General features: G+C 38.1%; 1 protein-coding gene across 1 annotated transcript in view; it reads left to right on the plus strand.

Moving 5' to 3' along the window:
- The first annotated feature begins 4,181 nt into the window (after positions 1–4,181).
- The window catches only part of kif5aa (kinesin family member 5A, a), a 28,374-nt gene continuing 12,229 nt past the window's right edge, over positions 4,182–20,326 (plus strand). Inside the window, exons 1-12 of the mRNA XM_053624760.1 lie at positions 4,182–4,768; positions 5,948–6,035; positions 7,132–7,205; positions 8,850–8,954; positions 9,409–9,457; positions 9,546–9,601; positions 9,686–9,773; positions 15,541–15,665; positions 18,986–19,090; positions 19,223–19,371; positions 19,635–19,783; positions 20,066–20,283. Of these exons, the coding sequence (XP_053480735.1) occupies positions 4,640–4,768; positions 5,948–6,035; positions 7,132–7,205; positions 8,850–8,954; positions 9,409–9,457; positions 9,546–9,601; positions 9,686–9,773; positions 15,541–15,665; positions 18,986–19,090; positions 19,223–19,371; positions 19,635–19,783; positions 20,066–20,283 (1,335 nt within the window). The 5' untranslated portion in view covers positions 4,182–4,639. The remainder of the gene's footprint in view (positions 4,769–5,947; positions 6,036–7,131; positions 7,206–8,849; positions 8,955–9,408; positions 9,458–9,545; positions 9,602–9,685; positions 9,774–15,540; positions 15,666–18,985; positions 19,091–19,222; positions 19,372–19,634; positions 19,784–20,065; positions 20,284–20,326) is intronic.

The raw sequence follows: 20,326 nt of genomic DNA on the forward strand, positions 1-20,326 counted from the left end.
GTAATAAGATACTTTCTAACTCTCTCTCTCTCTCTCTCTCTCTCTCTCTCTCTCTCACACACACACACACACACACACACACACACACACAGAGTGAGAGAGAGAGAGAGAGAGAGAGAGAGAGAGAAAGCGATATTACCTAAACCAAGCTAAATCTGTCAATTCATACAGAGTTTTATAAGCCCTTCTAAAATACTTACGAGATAAATTTGACATCTATTTGGCAAACACAAATCTAATCCACGCAGTCCGTACTAGTGTATTTACCCGTAGGCATAGATTTAGGTTGGGATGGTGTAAACCCTACCAGCTTTCATGAAACGTCTCTACCAACATGTTGACTTTTAGTGGAGGTTAAATCAGACAATAGGTTTGTCTCAGTGTAGGCAGTTAGCTAGCTGTCTTGATTAGAATGTGACTCTTAGCCAGCAACCTCTCAAACTGTTGGAAGGAAGCATTTTTGGTGCATTCCCTCATAGAAAATATTCATGTTTGAAGAATATTGTGTAAAAATAACAATTGAGTTTATTAATTCAAAGTTTAGCAACTTTCATACTATATTGAATGAAGTGCCAATGAAGGGTTTTAGTAAGCTTTGGTTGCATTTTAGACTTCTAAAGCACAGTTTCCTTTTGTTTTCACTATGCTTAACCATTTACATTTTAGAAATGCAGAACAGCTTTCTTGACAGTACCAACAGATAATTCAAAATAAAAATCCAAAATGGCAGAGCAGGTATGGTTTAAATTACAATCAGCATCAAACAGACAACTAAGAGGCAAACAGGACTGAACAAGACTCAGCATTTAGAGTTGGCAATAGTGTTAATGAAAATTACAGTATGACGAAAAATGTTCATCGACGACCTTTTTTTCCATGACAAAGATTAGACGATGACAAGATGATACCGATGTCATTAAACACTAACTGTGACTATATCAACATGCAATATTGTTGACTAAAAAAGAGTCGATTAAAATGTAGTTTACAAAAATAATAACTTTACCAAAATCTCTCTTTATTTTCGTCACCAAAAAACAAGGAGATAAAATATTATAGACTTTTTTTTTCTAAAGCGAGTTCCACATACATATTCTGTGTGTGGTTCTGCAATGTAGCGCTTTCCTGATTGGCCATAATACCTACAGGTTGCATTTAATGGGAACGCTTCTCTTTCAGCGTGTCCTCACAGGACCAATCAGACCACCTCAGGTAAGTTAACAGAGCCAAAATACAGAAACAGTTACTTTAACAGATGTGAAAATAGAAATTTGTATATGGATAAAGCTAGTGCACATACCTGAAATGATCCAGGTTTCATCTATTTTTAACATCCTTATTCATCTTAATTTATTTTCACTTTCATAGGCTGCTAAGTATTATATCCACAGTTATGTTAGCCTGCATGTTTATTACAAATACTAAACCTTGGTCAATATTTACATAGAGAGATATGTAATGTTTGTAAAGTGTTTAGCTGTCATCAATCCACTATGGGCTTTAACTGTACCACTATCATCTTCTTTTGTATTGCACTGACACAGGTTGTCACTCATTTTTGTTGATAGTCAAAAAAGGCAAGAAAGAGAGAGAAGAGTTTGAAGGGGAGAGTGACAGTCAGTTGTGCAGGATGAAAAAAAAACTATATTAAATGACTTTGGACCACCTGGTAAAAAAGCTAAGGTTTACTAAATATGATTTTTTAAAAAAATATATCAAGTACAATTTACACAGGACTAAGACTAAGACTAAATTTAAAAATTGCTGTCAAAATTAACACTAATTGGCAAGACTTTGCAGTGGGTCAGAGGTTGAGCTAGAACACGAGAGCACGACCTCTGATGGCAGGGAGGAATAATGTCCTGAGCTGGGTGTTATGTATGTCCGGTGTGTTTCATTTAAAATCTTGTTATTTTTTAATGTACAAACATGTCCAAGCAAATGAAAAAAAACTATAAATGTAGTTTTATCCTGTCTGCTTTTCTGAAGGTTTTTAATGAGGGTTTTTTAATGTGTCCATCATTTATTCACTCACTCAGTTTTTTTTTTTCTGTTGTAAAAATATAAAGCAATTATTGGTTACACATTATGACAGTTATGCTCAGAGAGGTGTAAAAAAAAAAAAAAAATTACATCTATAAAAAATGTTGGGTTAAGCAGTGGGATTTGGTATATTTTGTATTTTTAATTGTTATTATTATTAGTAATAGTAGTATAGTAGTAATAGTAGTAATAGCAATAGCAGTAGTAGTAGTACTAGTAGTAGTAGTAATAGCAATAGTAGTAGTAGTAGTATTGTCAACCCAACTTTTGGGTTGTTAGCACAGCATAACAACCCAATGTCTGGGTTGTCATTAGATGCTGTTCATAATTTATATATTCTGTCACTGTTGTTGGTTTATCTATTTTTGTTGTGTATAGGTGATAATTATACATTTATTTATATGTAAGTGTAGTAATAAGTATTTAACTATTTAAAAACTGTATTTTACCCTGCAGGGTTTAGCTGTTTTGTTTGATATATAAGTAAAATTATCTAGTCTTTAACTGCTTAATGCAATTCAAAATAAATTACATTTCTTGAATACATTTTAAAGAAATAATATGTCAATGAAAAATGTCAGTAAAATATAAACCCTGTAAACATTTGGTACAAAGTTTGAAAGATGGCAAATGACATTCGCTGGACTGTAGTCTCATTAAGAGCTTCTGGTGCATATTGGACAGTGCATGCACGTTCATGAGACTAGATTGTCATTTCTAACTGTTCATCAGTCCACCCAAAACTGTCCATCTGCTTCTCAACCATTTGATTATCATCAAATGACTGCTATAAATAAAACATTTATCATAAGGAAAGATATTTGTGGAAATATCAAGGCCAACTAAACTTGTAAAATGACATTTTTATTTCTGAAAATAATTTGTGGAGATGCAACTTAAAATGGAGGTTTGACTTGTTTTCCTTTGACTTGCATGGGAATGGGCGGGGTTAAAGATTGCACTGCAGCCAGCCACTAGATGTCCTCAGAAACATATTGGCTTCAGTAATATACGCAGTCTTTGATACTGACTCAGTCCTTGGGCTGTATATAACAGAACACATGCTGGGTTGATTTAAACACATGCTGTTGGGTTATGTGTAGAACCCCAAATCCTAGGTTGCTTTTAAAACCCAAAGACTGGTTAATTATCACCGGGTAATGGGTTCTTGTTATCCTTATTCATGAAATGACCCCAAATGGGTTACATTTAACCCAGCATTTGCGATTGTGCGTGATAAGGGTTATTATTATTATTATTATTATTGTTCGAAGAGTGTTCATGGGAGTGTTTATTTCTTTGTTCTCACAGTACTGTATATAAATTAGTATATTGAAAATGCATGGATTGTTTTGAGAAATTAAGAACAGCAACACTTTCCTAACATGTGTGAGCACTATTGCTTTCTTTGGTGAGGGAATGAGGTTAATATGGTGTTCTTAGCCCCATATGCTCAGATCAATATGCTCTTAAACGTCCTCCTTGCACAGTGTTGGGTTCCGAGAAAGCATGATTCAGAAGGGTTTCATCTTTCAAAGAATCACACAATCTGATACAAATCAATGCATCACGACGCAGAGGTGAGACCCACAGGGCCATCACCCCACCCTTCTCTTCCACGCCCTGCACCCCATAACAACCTTCACCTTAGACTGATCTCAATGCTTCCATATAGCCTAGACAAAATGAAGTATTAACGCAGTCCTTTGCGTCTGGTAGGACATATGTGAACACTGTGGGTGATTATTCAAAACAGGGTATTTTCTTACTATGAGTTACCCAATATTTCGCTTCACTGAACTCTTTGCTTTGTCATTGTACTGGAGCTGCACGATCACTGCCTGTGTATCAGGTTGCCAGATTGCGCTTATACGTTCACTTGCTATATATAAAATCGCACTGGAACGGAATTGATAAATTGCTTTTGTCTTGAAAGATAAAATCTCAACATTTTGATGAGTTAGTCTACAGCTCGGGTGGTTTATAAACAGGTTTCTTATCTTTACTTGCCTACATTCTTTAGTTTCAGTCCTCGAGTTTAGACAATGCAAAACATCTCAAACAAATCTAAAACAGACAATCGTTCTAAACCAAGAGCTCTTTATAACACTGAATATTAAAATAGAGGCCAACTGGAATTAAGTAAGCATGATTGGTACTGCGGGAACGATCTTTGTTTAAAGTTCAGCATAAGACCATGGAGGCTAAATAAGACGTTGTTTGTGATGATCTGGCAACCCTGAGTGGCGCCGTACGCGCAGCAGACCGCACCCTGGCCTCCGCATCCGCTATAAACTGAGCGCAGCATCCTTCGCAGCATCATCTGCTAATAGACCGCCATCTCGCGCAGCCTGCAGACACAAAACAACAGCAACAGCGAAAATATATTTCTGGGGGGAAATTATTTTTCATCAGTTTTATTCGCAAGTGAAAGTCAGAGCAGAGAAATTTGCCAGCTTTTCCCAGCAGCAAGTGTTTGCGGCATTCGAGGACCCTACCCTATATAGCCCTTCCATATAGCCCTTCCACTTGTCTTCTTTGAATCGCAAAATTCCCTGTTTGTTCTCGCAGATCTGTTCCAGCGCAGTTTTCCAGGATGACCGAGCCGATCTCAGAGTGCAACATCAAGGTGCTGTGTCGTTTTCGCCCTCTGAATCAGGCCGAGATTCTGCGAGGAGACAAATTTCTCCCAACGTTTCAAGGAGACGACACCGTCATCATCGGGGTATGATTTCTTTTCCTCCAAAACCATCATTTCACAAATTATTGAGTCTGTTGAATTAGATATTTTTATTATTATTATTATTATTGAGACGCCGTACTCTAGTGCTGGAAATCAGTCAAAAACATCAGTCAAGATGACGTCCTGGATGACGTAATCATCGCTTTTTTATTCACCTTTGCTATAATAATATTTTAGTTTGTGTGTGTATGTTTGTTTTGTAATATGCAGTATAACATGGGCATGTTTTTTCACCTTTGCAGTGAGGCTTTTATCACTGCACTGGACTCGGCCTTGTCCTTGCTTCTGTTAAAGGTTTTTTTTTGTTTAACATTAGTCTATGTGTCACTGTCTTTGCTCATCCCAGCCGGTCAGTTAAAATATCACATCGTTTAATACTAATCCTGTCCACTTACTCATGTATACAGGATATATCACATTGTTTAGATGTCAAAATGCAGCGCACTTAAATAAGCTTTAGAATATAACAGGCAGTGGTGCAGCATGGATGTGTAAAGAAGAGTGACCTCAAATGTTTGGTTTAATTAAATAATGCAATTGAAATGAAAAGGAAGAAAACAGGAAAGTGCATCCAGCTGTAGCTCAGGTTTGTTGACTCCTAGTTCAATTAATTTAATGCTAACGTATTAGGATGGCATGGTGGCTTAGTGGTTAGCATGTTCGCCTCACCCCGCCTGTGGGGGTTTCCTCTGGGTACTCTGGTTTCCTCCCCCTAGTCCAAAGATATGCATGATAGGCTGATTGGCATGTCCAAAGTGTCCAGAGTGTGTGAATGTATGTGACTGCTCCCTGGGATAGGCTTCAGGTTCCCCACGATCCTGAAGGATAAACAGCATAGAAAATGGATGGATGGATGGTACTATATTTATGAATTAGACTGAGGGAGGGTGGGTAGAGGGATTGGGAGGGCAGCAATGAGACAGTACTGTGCAGATGCTCTGTGTTGTAGATTCTGTTTTGTTTGGGAGTAAATTATTGCATTGAATTAGTCAAAATTTATTGGCTTCAGATGAGGCCTGCTCCCTGCATGGACAGACACTGGAATTGATTATGAAATCTAAATGCAGAAAATAGACAGGATAATGTGGTTCTCTTGGATCAATGACAGGTCTTAAGGCGTGTGCATGATTTTTGGACTGACTGCGGCTCTTGCATTTTTAGGGAAAGTCCTATGCATTTGATCGTGTGTTTCCCACCAACACCACCCAAGAGCAGGTGTACAACACCTGTGCCAAGCAAATCGTTAAAGGTAAGTGCAAAATTGTTCATATGTTAGCATATGCTTTTATAATGATAATTCATTCAAAAGTATTGGTACAAAGACATTAGTTCTTGCTTGCATAGTGTGAAATAAAGGTGAAAATGCTACCATGAAAAAACTTTAAAATTGAAAAATTTCTACTTTTGTTTTAATTATTAATTTTTTTTGTCAGTTTTGAGTAAGTAAGCTTAAGTGATGTGCAGTAATTTGAATCCTTAAGGGTTCTTTGGTTGCTCTCTGGGTCTGCCCTCTTTAACACTTAAGATTCTCTGTAGAACCCATTAAGAGAGTGTCTCTATCAGAAAGAGTTCCCAGTACAACCCTTTTTAGGAGGCGAAAACCTTTTAACCTTTCAAAGAACCTTTGAAGAACCCTTACAACACATTCAATGGTTCGCCAAGGGTTCTTTGAATAGTTCTGTCTTTTTCGTTTCCTAAAGAGATTTGACTTGGAGCTCTCTTTGATAGGGAAACACTCTGCTGTAGTTTGTTACAGGGTTCTATATAAAAGCTTTAGGGATGTCCTTTAAAGGCCAAACCAAGAACCATTTAGGGTCCTATATTTAATCTTTTTTTCTAAAGGTCTATATGGATTTAAGTGGAATTTTCTAATATGCTTGAATAACTTTATACATTTTGCAGTATGTATGTATATAAGTATAACAGGTCAATATCTCAGTAGCATTGGATTTTTAAATGTGTGTAGTGATTATCATAACTGCAGTTCCTCTGTATGTATATGAGGAGAGACAAGTTGTTAATATAGGTACATTAAGAACATGAATTATATGTCCACACACAGCAGATCTAGACCTCTGAGATCTATGACTCATCAGTCAATCCGATTTTAGGATGGTCTCATCACTTAGGTAATGATGACTTAACCAAGCAGGGGAGGTATATGGAGAAATTAATGACCACATGTCAGTGCAATTACATCACTGCATTGTGCTGAACTGTCAGATTAAACTCGCAGAAACGCTAACTGGAATGGGACAAAAAGGAAGTAAATTTTTTTGCATTTTGTGTGTGTGTGTGTGTGTGTTTGTGTGTGTGTGTGTGTGTGTGCGCACACAATTATGCAGATGTACTGGGCGGCTACAATGGCACTATCTTTGCTTATGGACAAACGTCTTCTGGAAAGACCCACACCATGGAGGTAAGAGACTATTTAGGCTGCTTCTTAAGCAAGCCCAGTGCCATTACCACCCCAGAGCTGATTATTTTGTTATAAATGCACATCTCCAAATGGTTTATTCCTCTTATACCACAGCATTTTGACAACAATACTTTTTTATTTATTAACAATGAATCATACTTTTGATCTGTATATAATTACATTTAATGTAATTATACTTGCCACATAACTGAGTAACAGCTTTACCTCAAGGTGCTGCTACTGACTGTGTCCTCTTAAATACATCTTCTTACTGAGGTCTTCACCAGAACAATGTTTATGTGTTTTACCTTGTTAAATAACAACACTGTTTATTACTTCTGTTTATTGGTAGGCTTAAATTATATGACTGTCCTCCATACACGTCCCTGTGAATGAGCTGCTAATATAGAAAAATATTAGAACATTTAATATGCGATTTAATACACCCCTGGCAAAAATTATGGGAATCACCACACTTAGAGGATGTTCACCCGGCCTTTTTACTTGGTAGCAAATAAACAAATCATGGAATTGCCTTGTAATTTGCTTTTCTAAAACAAATACAAGCACAAGTCTAAAAATGCAAATTAGTCTGCAGGTAAAAGAGAGTGCTTACAGACCTTAAAATGGGAAGGTTATAAAAGATAAACATACGGGTAGACCAAGGAAGACAGCAAAGCGTCAGAATAGAAAACTCAAAGCAATATGCCTTGAAAACAGAAAAGCACAACAAAACAAATGAAAAACAAATGGGTGGAAACAGGAGTCAATGTTTGTGACAGAACTGTAAGAAATCTGCTGAATGAAATGGGATTTACACATAAAAAAAGCCAAATGAAAACCAGCACTAACACCTAAACAGAAGAATACAAGGTTAGAGTGGGCTAAAGAGAAGCAATCAAGGAGTGTGGATTATTGGCTGAAAGTGATTGGCTAAGGAGATGATGCTGGAACTTTTTGTCTAGTGCCGTTTTAATGAAACATATAAAGATGACTGCCTGAAGAAAACAATCAAATTTACCCACTCATTTATGATATGGGGTTTCATGTCAGGTAAAGGACCAGGGGAGACCTCAACAGTCAATGCACAGGTGTACTCTGAAATTTTGGACACTTTTCTCATTCCATCGGAGCAACAAAGTCCTAATTGTAATTTTTTTGTTGATGTTTTTTCCTCAACATTGAGTGATTCCAAAAAATATGTTCACAAAGCCAGAATGTTGAGCTATTAAACAAAAATAGTTTTGTGCCATAGCTGTGATTTGTTTATTTGCTACGAAGTAATAAAGCCAGGTGGGCATCCACTATGTGTGGTGATTCCATAATTTTTGCCACGGGTGGTATAAAACTGGGATTTGTCTTGCAGCTGACATTAGGTCATAGCCTTTGCGGTTATAGAAAATTAATTAGCACCTTCTGACCAATCATAACCAAGAAATTTACAGCACTGTGATATAATTAGACTTAATGCATTGCATTGTTATAATGTATGCTTCAAGAAAATAATGCAGATTTGCATTTTGTATTTTTGTGAACACAAATGAGAGAATCTAATGCCAAGGTCGTATACGAATATAAATATAATCAATATTCAATATATTATCCGATTTGCTCTAAATAACACATTCTGTTTCTGCTCTCCAGGGCAGCCTGCATGACCCTCAGCAAATGGGAATCATACCCCGCATCGCTGAGGATATTTTCAACCATATTTTTTCCATGGACGAAAACCTGGAGTTCCACATCAAGGTAAACACACACACACACACACTTGTCTTGCCATCCATCTAAAGACCTTCCATTGACATAATTATTGAATCTAATGAATTATATGCTACATCTTAACCTAACCCTAACCTTACAGTAATATAAGTCACCAGAAGGAAACTATATTTTTAAAAGACAAAGCTGCACAATGTCTGGTACCAACCAACGTCCCCACAAGGTCAAAACACTTAGTTCCTACCAAGATATAAATAAAACCCCACACTATTATATATTCTGGCATATGAGTAGAGTGTAAATTGCATATAAATTGACCAGTAGCAACCATTAATATTTATCTCATTATTGTAGTACAAAAATGATTACTCTGACTCATATCAGGATACCATTACAATTTCTTTTTATAAATACCACTCTGCTTTACAAACCTCAAAAGTCTGTTGTATCTGTGAGTCATAAATATTTATGTCTTTATTAGGTGTCCTACTTTGAGATCTACATGGAAAAGATCCGGGATCTTCTGGATGGTTTGTTGTCTTCATGTTATATTATGTTATTTATATTCTGCTTAAACCATACACTATAGTTTTTGACATTTTCACTTTCTGTGTGTAGTCACCAAAACCAACCTGTCTGTCCATGAGGACAAGAACCGTGTCCCCTATGTTAAGGTAAACAGTCTCATCCGTTACGTCTTATGATTTTGTTTCTGTGATGAAGTTCTTATCTGACCCTTGCATGTTAATCCGTTTCAGGGCTGCACTGAGCGCTTTGTCTCAAGCCCAGAGGAAGTCATGGATGTGATTGATGAAGGAAAGTCTAACCGCCATGTTGCTGTCACCAGTGAGTCTTTTAACACACTAATTGCAAATTTGTCATAGTGTGTGGATTGAATTGGCATTGATAGAGTAAGATATTTGTAACATCATTTCTTGTTTATTATATTTGTATAAATGGAGGTAATAGATTTGTCAACAGTGTACTTGAACCATCTGACATGACATGTGAGAGATTGCATAATATTTATAAATTTCTGCCAGTTAATCAAAATTCATGGTTTCTATTGGTTTCATCATGATGTTCGTCATCAGGTTCTATACTAAAATATTTTTTACGGTATTTTAATGAGTCCATTAACCTTCACAAGAGTTTCTGGAATACCAACCACAAAATAGCCTCAAAGCATCAATAATCCATCACTGTATTTTACAGTGGATACCAGGTGCTCTTCTGTCTAGGCATTTGACTTTTTTAGCCTAACATGTTTTGCACAGTCAATAATTATGTTGTTCATAGATTTTACTGGGTGCACAAATGTACAAATGTGTAGGTGAGACATGGGGCATGGAACAGTCAACATTTCTACAGTATCCATGACTATTATAAATATATGATCAAATAAACCATTTCAGCAGATTACATATGAAAGGAAACCACTGATTGAGTGGTTTTACCTTGAAATACGATGTGCTGTAGGGTTGCACGATGCATCAAACCTTCAGTGCTTTTTCAATTTTAAAACATGAAAATGGTTTGATTCGAGAACATTCAATATTTCTGGTTCTTTCTTTCAACACGGTGATGTTGTTTTTCCTGAACTAATCATATTACATATGCTGATCATCAAGAGTGTGTAGTGACGCAAACTGTACACCGAGTATAACATGATAAAAGCATGGCTGAGGTGAATCAACCTGATTTCCATTCACGGCCGCAGCTTGTCATAAAGACAGGGTCAAGGAGTGAGAAGTCATTCTTATTGCTATCACCAAAATTGTTAGTTAACGTCATCCTCATGATAATATCATAGAGTGACTTGATATTGTTTTCATCACTTTTTAACATATTACAAATGCAAATATTATTGGGTGCAGGTAAATGACTTTAATTTTCTACATAAATATTTAAATATTTTTCTTAAAGACATCCTTAGGCTATAGAGAATCATAGGAGAACATATTATACTCTGTAATTATTTAATCTAGTATGGATGACATGTTTAATTAATCATTACATAATTAAACTAACTAAATTAATAGTAATTAAATTAATAATTTATGTAAAGTTGTATTTTTACCAGAAGTGTTAAGTTGTATTTTTTTATCAGTGCAGTAAACAGATAATGAATTGATAACTAGTAAAGCATAATTTTTTGCCACAGTCTTGTATTAGTATCGAATATCATGATAACTAAACAATAACTAAAGTTAATGTTGGTATCAAAGTTCTGTATTGTGAAAAACATAATGTGCTGTTCTTGGTTTAGTCTGATAAATTAACTGAATTTCTACTAATATGCAGCTCTAGAGCAGCTTTGTTTTTCCTCCATGTAACAAATAACTCATTTTTTCACAAATCACCGAGTGGTTAATTGAATCGAGCTGCATGACCCATGCGTCCAGTGTCCACTGGAAGCTAAAGACGAGGACTCACTATGTGCTCACTGTTTCAGCACTGACCAGCTTCAGGACACAGTGCCTGGCTTGGACATCCCCAGTGCTGACTGCACAGAGATCCTGATGCAGACACAAAGCTGCTGATGCTGAAATGCTCGGCTGGCAGATTTAGGCCTTAATGCAGAGTCACATTTGTGCCAAATACCTGAAGCCTAAACAGCTCACTATTCACATACCCAACAACTGATAAGTATAATAAAGAAGTCCAGAAAGTTACTTTCTAGGTGAATTACCAACCTAATGACAGACATGGCATAGCTGAAATCAGTGTTTCAGAAACTGAGTCTGTGCAAAGGCCAGGTCACATGAGCCTCTGAGTGGGATTGGATAGTTCTAAACAGTTCACAACCATGAATGCGCTCTTTCGCACAGTGCTGGTCATTACAGAATTCACTATACCACAATGTAAGTATTTTATTAGAAGCTTTAAAGGAAGATTTAGACAGAAAGCTGAATCACACCCAAGCGCTGTGGCACATGTTTCAGCTAATATAACAGCTCATAAGCAGGTCGGGCTGGGCCACAGATCTGCCATTGATGCCTCTATTGCCGCGCTGGTGGTCCCATCAGACAAAGCACAACATTCATATTCATACTTCCCAAGTACTGAATGCAGACACTCTGATTACATTCTAGTTCTAATTTATGATCTTGCCTTATGTGTGGGGAAAATATTTTACTGCTAGCATTGGTGCAATTGGTCCCTCTGTGAGCCTACCCTATGCAAGGGTGTGGGTCAGTTTTCAACCTTCCTTACACATGTCTCCCAAGTGTTAGCACAATCCACACTTCTGGATATATGCAAACCAATCCTGCAAAATCTGTGGAATTCTTTGGGTCTGCCACCAAATAAGTCCTGGATCAGCAAGAAGACCATACATGTGGCACTTTTTATGTCAATGTAACTTAGTTTGGATTGCCTACAACCATCTAGGCAGACCCTAAACAGCGCCCCAGGGACCCTAAACAGCTTTATGTCCAATTTTACATTTGAGGTGGCTGAACTGGTCCCTAAAGACCCTGAATTTCTGTATGCTTAGGTTATCGTATGTAATCTATGCTATGCAACTATGCTGTGGTTTGCATCAGTGGAACTGATGATTGCCTATTTTCATGTCCCCATTGAGAATGTTAGCAACTTTGTCACCCCAGTGTGTAGCAGACATTATTATGCTTGCCTCTTAGATTCAGCTAGGTTGCTATGTGTTTTACCGGCTCTTGCTAAGTTTAATAATGGCAGCTGTAGAGACATTCCAACTAGGCTCGCGAGTACAACCCCATTTCCAAAAAAGTTGGGACAGTATGGAAAATGCTAATACAAACAAAGAGGAGTGATTTGTAAATGTACTTTGACTTGTATTTAAACAAAAAACATATAAAAACAAGGTATTTGATGTTTTACCTACTGCATACCAACTGCATAGTTTTTTGAAGGTAAAAGTTTATTTTGAAATTGATGCATGCAACATATTCCAAATAAGTTGGCACGGGGCAATTTAGGACTAATAGCGATGTGACAAGTTGAAATAAGAAGGTGATCTGAAACAGCTGAGGCACTCGTCTAATCATAGCATATAATCAGCCTCCAAAAAAGGCCTAGTCCTTCAAGAGTAAGGATGGGTCAAGGCTCGCCAATCTGCCAAATGATGCCTCAGTGAATAATCCAACACTTTGAGAACAACATTCCCCAAAGACAAATCGGTAGGATTTTGCAATTCACCTTCTACAGTGCACAATATAATTAAAAGATTCAAGGAATCCAGTAAAATCTCAGTGCATAAAGGGCAAGGCTGAAACCACTTCTAAATGTGCATGATCTCTGATCCCTCAGACATCACTGTCTTAAAAACCGTCATGAGTCTGTAAAGGATATCCTGACATGGGCTCAGGAATCCTTTGGTAAACCTTTTTCAGTCAACACCATTCGCCGCTGCATCCACAGATGCAAGATAAGGCTTTACTGTGCAAAGCAGAGCCATACATCAACACTGTCCAGAAGCGCCGCCAACTCCTCTATGCTTGGTCTCACCTGAGATGGACAGTAGCACAGTGAAATCGTGTTTTGTGGTCCGATGAGTCAACATTTCACATAGTTTTTGGACAAAACAGCCATTGTGTTCTCCCGGCCAAAGAGGAAAAGCACCATCCCAGCTGTTATCAGCGTCATGCTTCCAAAAGCCAGCATCTGTCATGGTATAGGGGTGTGGCAGCGCCCATGGCATGGGTAACTTGCATATCTGTGAGGGCACCATTAATGCAGAAACATATATACACATTTTCGAGCAACATATGCTGCCATCCAGAGCAGGACAATGCCAAACCACATTCTGCCCGAATTAAAAGCACACGGTTGCGTAAGCAGAGAGTGTGGGTGCTAGCATGGCCTGCCTGCAGTCCTGACCTGTCTCCGGTTGAGAATGTGTGGTGCATTATGAAGCGCAAAATAAGGCAACGAAGGCTCTGTACAGTTGCATAGCTGAAGATGTGTATAATGGATGAATGGGGGAAAATTCCGCTTGCTAAACTTAACCAACTGGTGTCTTCAGCGCCCAAATGCTTAATAAGTGTTGTTAAAAGAAGAGGTGATCTTACACAGTGGTAAACAGTTTTTGGCGTGTGTTGCAGTCATCAGATTTGAAATGAGTGCATTTTCAAAATTAAATAAATTCACAAATTAAAACATCAAATAATGTGTTAATAATGTGTTTTCATTATAGTACAGGGCGAACTGAATCGTCAAATGACACTTTTTGTTGTTTTTTTGCATTTTCCCTACTGTCCCAACTTTTTCGGAATTGGGGTTGCACTACAACTGTTTCAGCAGTGGGATATCAGCCTTTAGCCAGGCCCCAAACACTTCAAACAAAGGCTCATCCTTATCTCATCGAGAGAGACACAGACTGTATTTTGCAGGAGGTGCAGAGTTTTTGTCATGACTTTAGAGCAGTGCCCCATCAGAGAGTGTTAGTCATCACAGACGCTTACCTAACAAACTGGGGAGCAGTGTGGTGCCACAGTGATGCAGGACGTGTGTGGCCTCTGGTCTGTGTAAGACCAGAACACATGAACCACCTAGAATTGAGGGTGGACCATCTGGCCTGCAAGTTCTTTTTACCAGTTCTGAGACATTGCTGTGTGTTGGTTTGTTCAGACAGTGCTGTGATGGTAAGCTACACCAACCAGCAGGCCAACATAAGGATATGCAGTTCTCTCTACTTTGCACAAAATCTCCTTAGGGGGGCTTATCTACTATTAGCCTCACTGAGGACAACACATCAACCAGGAATGTGCAGTACTGTGCAATGGTCATAGACCACCCTTGTGTTTTCAATCAAATTCATTCAGTACATATTGGTAATTATTTGTGGGCAAACAATAATAATGTACAGTACATGAATTTTCTGTTAATGTGTTTTTTTTTGTTAAATTCACTCCCCTATTATTATTATTCATTATTGTTATTGTTCATAACCCACACAAACAGTAAAAACAGTATTAAATATGCAATATTTTATTTTCAATATTGAACTTGTCCAGTATAAATAAATAATACATAGCTGTTTGAATGAAAATGCAGTTAATTTAGCTAACTTTCTCATCAGTATTGTTTGCCAATAAATAATTAACAATGCTGAATGGCCATTGGAGTTAAAAATAAAAAGGGTCGTCGCCTTGTGGTTGAACCTGGGATTTTTGCCTATGGTCATTTAACCATCTATCATCATCAATCATCAATTCAAACCCCAAATCTCCAGACAACTTTCTAGTTAGTCAGTTCCTCATGACATTGTGGCATATGTGATTGTCATGTGACGGATAGGTGGGGTGAAATTATTGCATTTGCTTTTTGTAATGTTTAAAGGAACATATTGAAAAATGTGTGGTGGAAAAAGGCTACAAATCTTTAGTGTGTATTCTGGTGAAGGTAATGTTATCCTTATATGAATAGAGTGATAGAGTTGATATTCAAATGAGTGTTTACACAATCCACTATAAGATGTTATGGGGCTCTTGTAGTGGAGAAGTGCACTACTCTTTATATTGGCTACTGAAATATAAAACCAATATGCTTCCTTCTTCCTCATTTCTTTCTAACAGGTTTTGTCTAATGTGTCTGTTTTTCTCCACTTCCTCTCTCTCCTTTTTTTTTTTAGACATGAATGAACATAGTTCTCGCAGCCACAGCATATTCCTGATCAACATCAAGCAGGAGCATGTTGAAACAGAGCAGAAACTCTGTGGAAAACTCTATCTTGTGGACCTGGCTGGCAGTGAGAAGGTGTGTTTGTGTTGTATGAATGCACATATAGTATTGAATGTATGTGTCAAACCTTTAGTAACTCAGGTATTCTTTTTGTAAGGTAACTCATAAAAACATATAATCCTGTGAAGGGTGGAGTTTCCCAACAGGGAGCGTTTTCAGGGTTTAGCTAGCACACAGCTTGCAGAACAAATATCACAGGACAGGCAGAAATGAAAGGAGGAAACAAAATGGTTAACATCCTTGGCTATACTGTCCCATCAATAAATATTTGCTAAGAGTTGGTAGGTCCTGGTGTCTCCTAGCGTTTAAAAGTAGAGAGTGGGCCCAAGTAATGAGTTTGACCATTTGACATGGTGGCACATAGGTTTTATTTAGTCGGGCAGTTCTCAGCTATAGGTCAGTTCTGAGACGTTCATAATGCAGGATAGAGGAAGTATAGGTTTCAGTTTTGAGGAGTTCTTAGTGGAACTAGGTGGAATATAAAAAGGAAAATGTCTTCTAGATCTATATGTGCTGGTAAAATCACATACTGAGAGTTTAGTTTTTAGCATTTGCTGAATATTCTCCATGTCATTGGAATAATGTAGCACATACTTATCTTAGCACATCTACTTCTATGATAAAGAGAAGTTTTGGATCTAGGTGTTTTAAGAAAATGGTGGTGAAGGCCCTTTTGAGAGTGCAATAGTCCATTCCACCTTAGGACATGAGCACCTCCTTTCCATGAGGAAGGTAATGGAGCTGTAATGCTAATAAATCATCTAATGAGGCACCTATATAAATTTTCCAACCCCAGCACGCAAATTACACATTAATACTAGTGTGAGTAGGATGATTTTAAACAGTTTTGAATTTACTGTAATCCATAGTGACCGCTTCCATACTGATGATAAGAATAAAACTAAATACTTCGTTTGTGAAATTCACTCTTCCCAGCCTTAAGAAATAGTGTTTTCTAAAAATGTTTTATGCACTGTCCTGATGAGTGTTAAAAGTTTGGATTAGGACTACAAAATGTTCCAACATGTTTCTCAAATGACAGTATGGTTGCACAGCAGAGAGTTTTGCAGCCTCATAGCTCCAGGGTCCCCAGTTCAATCCTCAGCTCAAGTTACTGTCTGTGTGGGGTTTCTGCGCATGTTCTCCGTGTCCACCGGGGTTTTCTGAAGGATAGAAGGGACATTTACCAAGCCATAACACATCAACAAATATTCATAAATATTCATATCTATACAAATACTGGACAGACAGGTGAGATTAATCAGTATGATGGTGAGCTAAAGCGATCACAGTATGGAACTATAGTATAGTATGGAAAAGTGGTCATGGTTGCATACTGGGGATTCTGGGAGCAGAAAGTGGGGCAATTGTAACAATGTATTGTAAAAAGTGTAAATACCTTTAAATTCATGAAGAATCTGATTTATCATAGTTAGAGGCTGCTATTTTATTTCCCTTTAATGTAATTATACTTAGGGGTGGGTGATTTTTACAAAAATATATCACAATTGTATTCATGCTGGTGTTTAAGACCATTTTGAAAGTTGCTGAACAGATCAGCCAAAGTAATTTGCCTATTGATTAAAAAATATAGCTGTACAAGGAAACATAACCTTAAAGAAAAAGAATAGCAGAGACCATGTAGGCCGAAGTAACTTTTCAAACAAAGGACACTTCCCAACAAAATGTAAACAATTATTTCTAAAATGAAAGAAATAAATCATAGATAGCACATTTAAAAATGTTCAATAAAAATGTACATCACAACTACCAGTGTCTTCAATATTTAAAAGTGCAATAAATGGAAAGGTGATTGACAGGCAAGTGAGCATTTAAATATGTTTAAATGCTGGATGCATTAGCTTATCTTTTAAAATAAGCAAAACAATGTTTCACTGTTGTTTTTTTATTGCACTTTGCTCGGCATTCTGTGCACAGCTGATTAATAACATTGTTAGAAAAATATTTGCGTCTTGATAAGTCGTAATGAGCATCAACTATATCAAGTCACTTAAAACCCTCATTTTTTATGGTTTTGATGCGTATTATATCCTTGGACAGGTAAAATGTCATGAAAGCGATGTCATTCCAGCTCACACTTTTTCTCATATGGAGCGCCTTTTTGAAGTACGTTTGTTTATATAAGAAACTGCCTACTCTTGACATGTTTGTGAAGGAGAAGCTGGACTAGCAAATAAAGTACAGTCTAGTTCATAAATCAATTTGGGATGCCATGTTTGTGTGTTTGTGTGAGAGGCGCTGCTTTGACACAGCATCACTACTGTCGCCGCCAAAGCAGACCAGCAGCTGCTCCGACTTACGCCACTGGCCGGAGCGGTGGACGTAAGTACAGAGAGCCCTTACTGGACACAGCAGGTGCATCCTCTCTTGTTCCGGTGTAAGGAACGGAGGAGGGCAGAAAGCCTGCAACACCACAGAGTGGGCAGCCGATGTAGGCACTTTAGGAATATAATCCGACCTAGGATACAGGAAGGCCTTGGCTAATCCAGGGGCAAAGTTAAGGCAGGAAGGGGCAACAGAGAGAGCTTTTAGATCTCCCACTCGCTTGAGAGATGTCAGGGCCAGCAGAAGAGCTACCTTTAGAGTCAGAAGCTTCTCAGAGGCTGACTCTAAGGGCTCAAATGGGGCCCCTGACAGACCTTCCAAGACCACAGAAAGGTCCCAGGAAGGTATGCGTGGCCTGCAGATGGGCCTCAGCCGCCTGACACCGCGCATGAACCTCGAAGTTAGAGGATGTTGCTCCACAGAGGCTCCATCAACAGGGGCGTGGCTGGCCGAAACGGCGGCCGCATAAACCCTGATTGTAGAAGGAGCCAACCCTGCTGAGAAACGTTCTTGTAAGAACTCCAGGACTGTAGCTATTGCGTAGTTCACTGGATCTAGCTGACGTTCCTCACACCACAAGACAAAAAGCCGCCACTTGAGCGCATACAATTTCATTGTGGATGGTGCTCTAGCGTTTAACATGGTCTCTACAACCTCAGTTGTGAGACCAGAATCTATGAGCTGGTGTTCCTCAGGGGCCAGACCCACAGTTTCCATAGTTCTGGCTGAAGATGATAAACTGCCCTCCGGCTTGAGAAAGTAGACTGTTTGCAGCGAGATGAGTGGTGTCTGGTTTTAGTGCCTCTCTACTTCTCATTTGATTGTTTAAATAAAATCAAGTTGTTTAATAGACTGTTGACTCATGATTGTTTTACTTTATTAAAACAAGTTAGGTGGGATTAATAGATTGCCCAGGTTTTCATGGCATGTATCAACTAAAAGCGGTAAAGTGTATGACTAGTTGACCTTTTTTTATTCTTGCTTATTAGGTCAGTAAGACTGGTGCAGCCGGAGCTGTTTTAGATGAGGCTAAAAACATCAACAAGTCTCTGTCTGCGCTAGGCAATGTCATATCTGCTCTTGCTGAGGGAACGGTGAGTTCACACACACACACACACATACAAATACTATACATCCAAATGCAAACATAAACACATACAAATACAAATGTACCCATTTATTTAACTTGTGTGTGTGTGTGTGTGTGTGTGTGTGGGTCTGAGCAGAAGACCCACGTGCCATACCGTGACAGTAAGATGACGCGGATCCTGCAGGATTCTCTTGGGGGTAACTGCAGAACCACCATGTTTATCTGCTGCTCTCCCTCGGGTTTCAATGAAGCGGAGACCAAATCAACTCTCATGTTTGGACAACGGTATCACAGTTAGACAAAAACACAGTAGAAAGAGAAAGCAGATTTTTTTAAAATACGTGAGAAATGATGTAATGTAAAATAATGAAATGTTAAGTCTCTGATTTATAACTTAATAATGTTTTAGTAGTATCAGATCTTATTAAGAATCTTGAATAGACTATGTTTTTTCCACCACTGCCTCAAAACTTCCTTTTATATTGCTGATGGGCACCAGTAAATTAAATGTTCTGTTTTTATCTCATTTTTTCCATTCATCCTGTCAGTGCTAAGACAATCAAGAACACAGCCTCCATAAATCTGGAGCTAACAGCAGAACAATGGAAGAGGAAGTATGAGAAGGAAAAGGAGAAGAATAAGACTCTGAAAGATACTATTCAGAGGCTGGAAGCTGAGCTGAAACGCTGGCGCAATGGTAAGACAAATGTGCGCACGCACAAACACACAGCATGTGCGTATATAGAACATCTGGAGATGAAAAAACTAAACACTTTATGTTAAAGGTGGTTAATCTAAAACTCTTACTTGTAGGCCTGCTGTAATTTTATCCTCATATATAGTCTGTGTTCTACAGAATAGTGTAGCTATCACTGAGTTACATGAGTAACACTATTAATTTTGATATAACCACATGATAAAACACAAACACTTTGCATGACTCTGTGTCACTGCTTTCTCGCTGTTTATTCATTATTAGGAGAGGAAGTGCCGGAGGTGGAACAGGCTTCTGCTGACATGACAAAATTGGAGAACAATGATGAGTCTCTGGATAATGAGAAAGAGGTGGAGAGACAAAAGGAGAAAGAAAGAGAGAGGAACTTGGATACCTCCTCCATTGTGGTGCGTATCTCGGAGGAGGAGCGGCAGAAGTATGAGGAGGAGATCCGGAAGCTTTACCGCCAGCTGGATGACAAGGTTTTCTCTCTAACATACAAACACACACACAATATCAAAGTGT

The sequence above is a fragment of the Ictalurus furcatus genome, chromosome 5 (genome assembly GCF_023375685.1).
Source record: "Ictalurus furcatus strain D&B chromosome 5, Billie_1.0, whole genome shotgun sequence".
Lineage (NCBI taxonomy): Eukaryota > Metazoa > Chordata > Actinopteri > Siluriformes > Ictaluridae > Ictalurus > Ictalurus furcatus.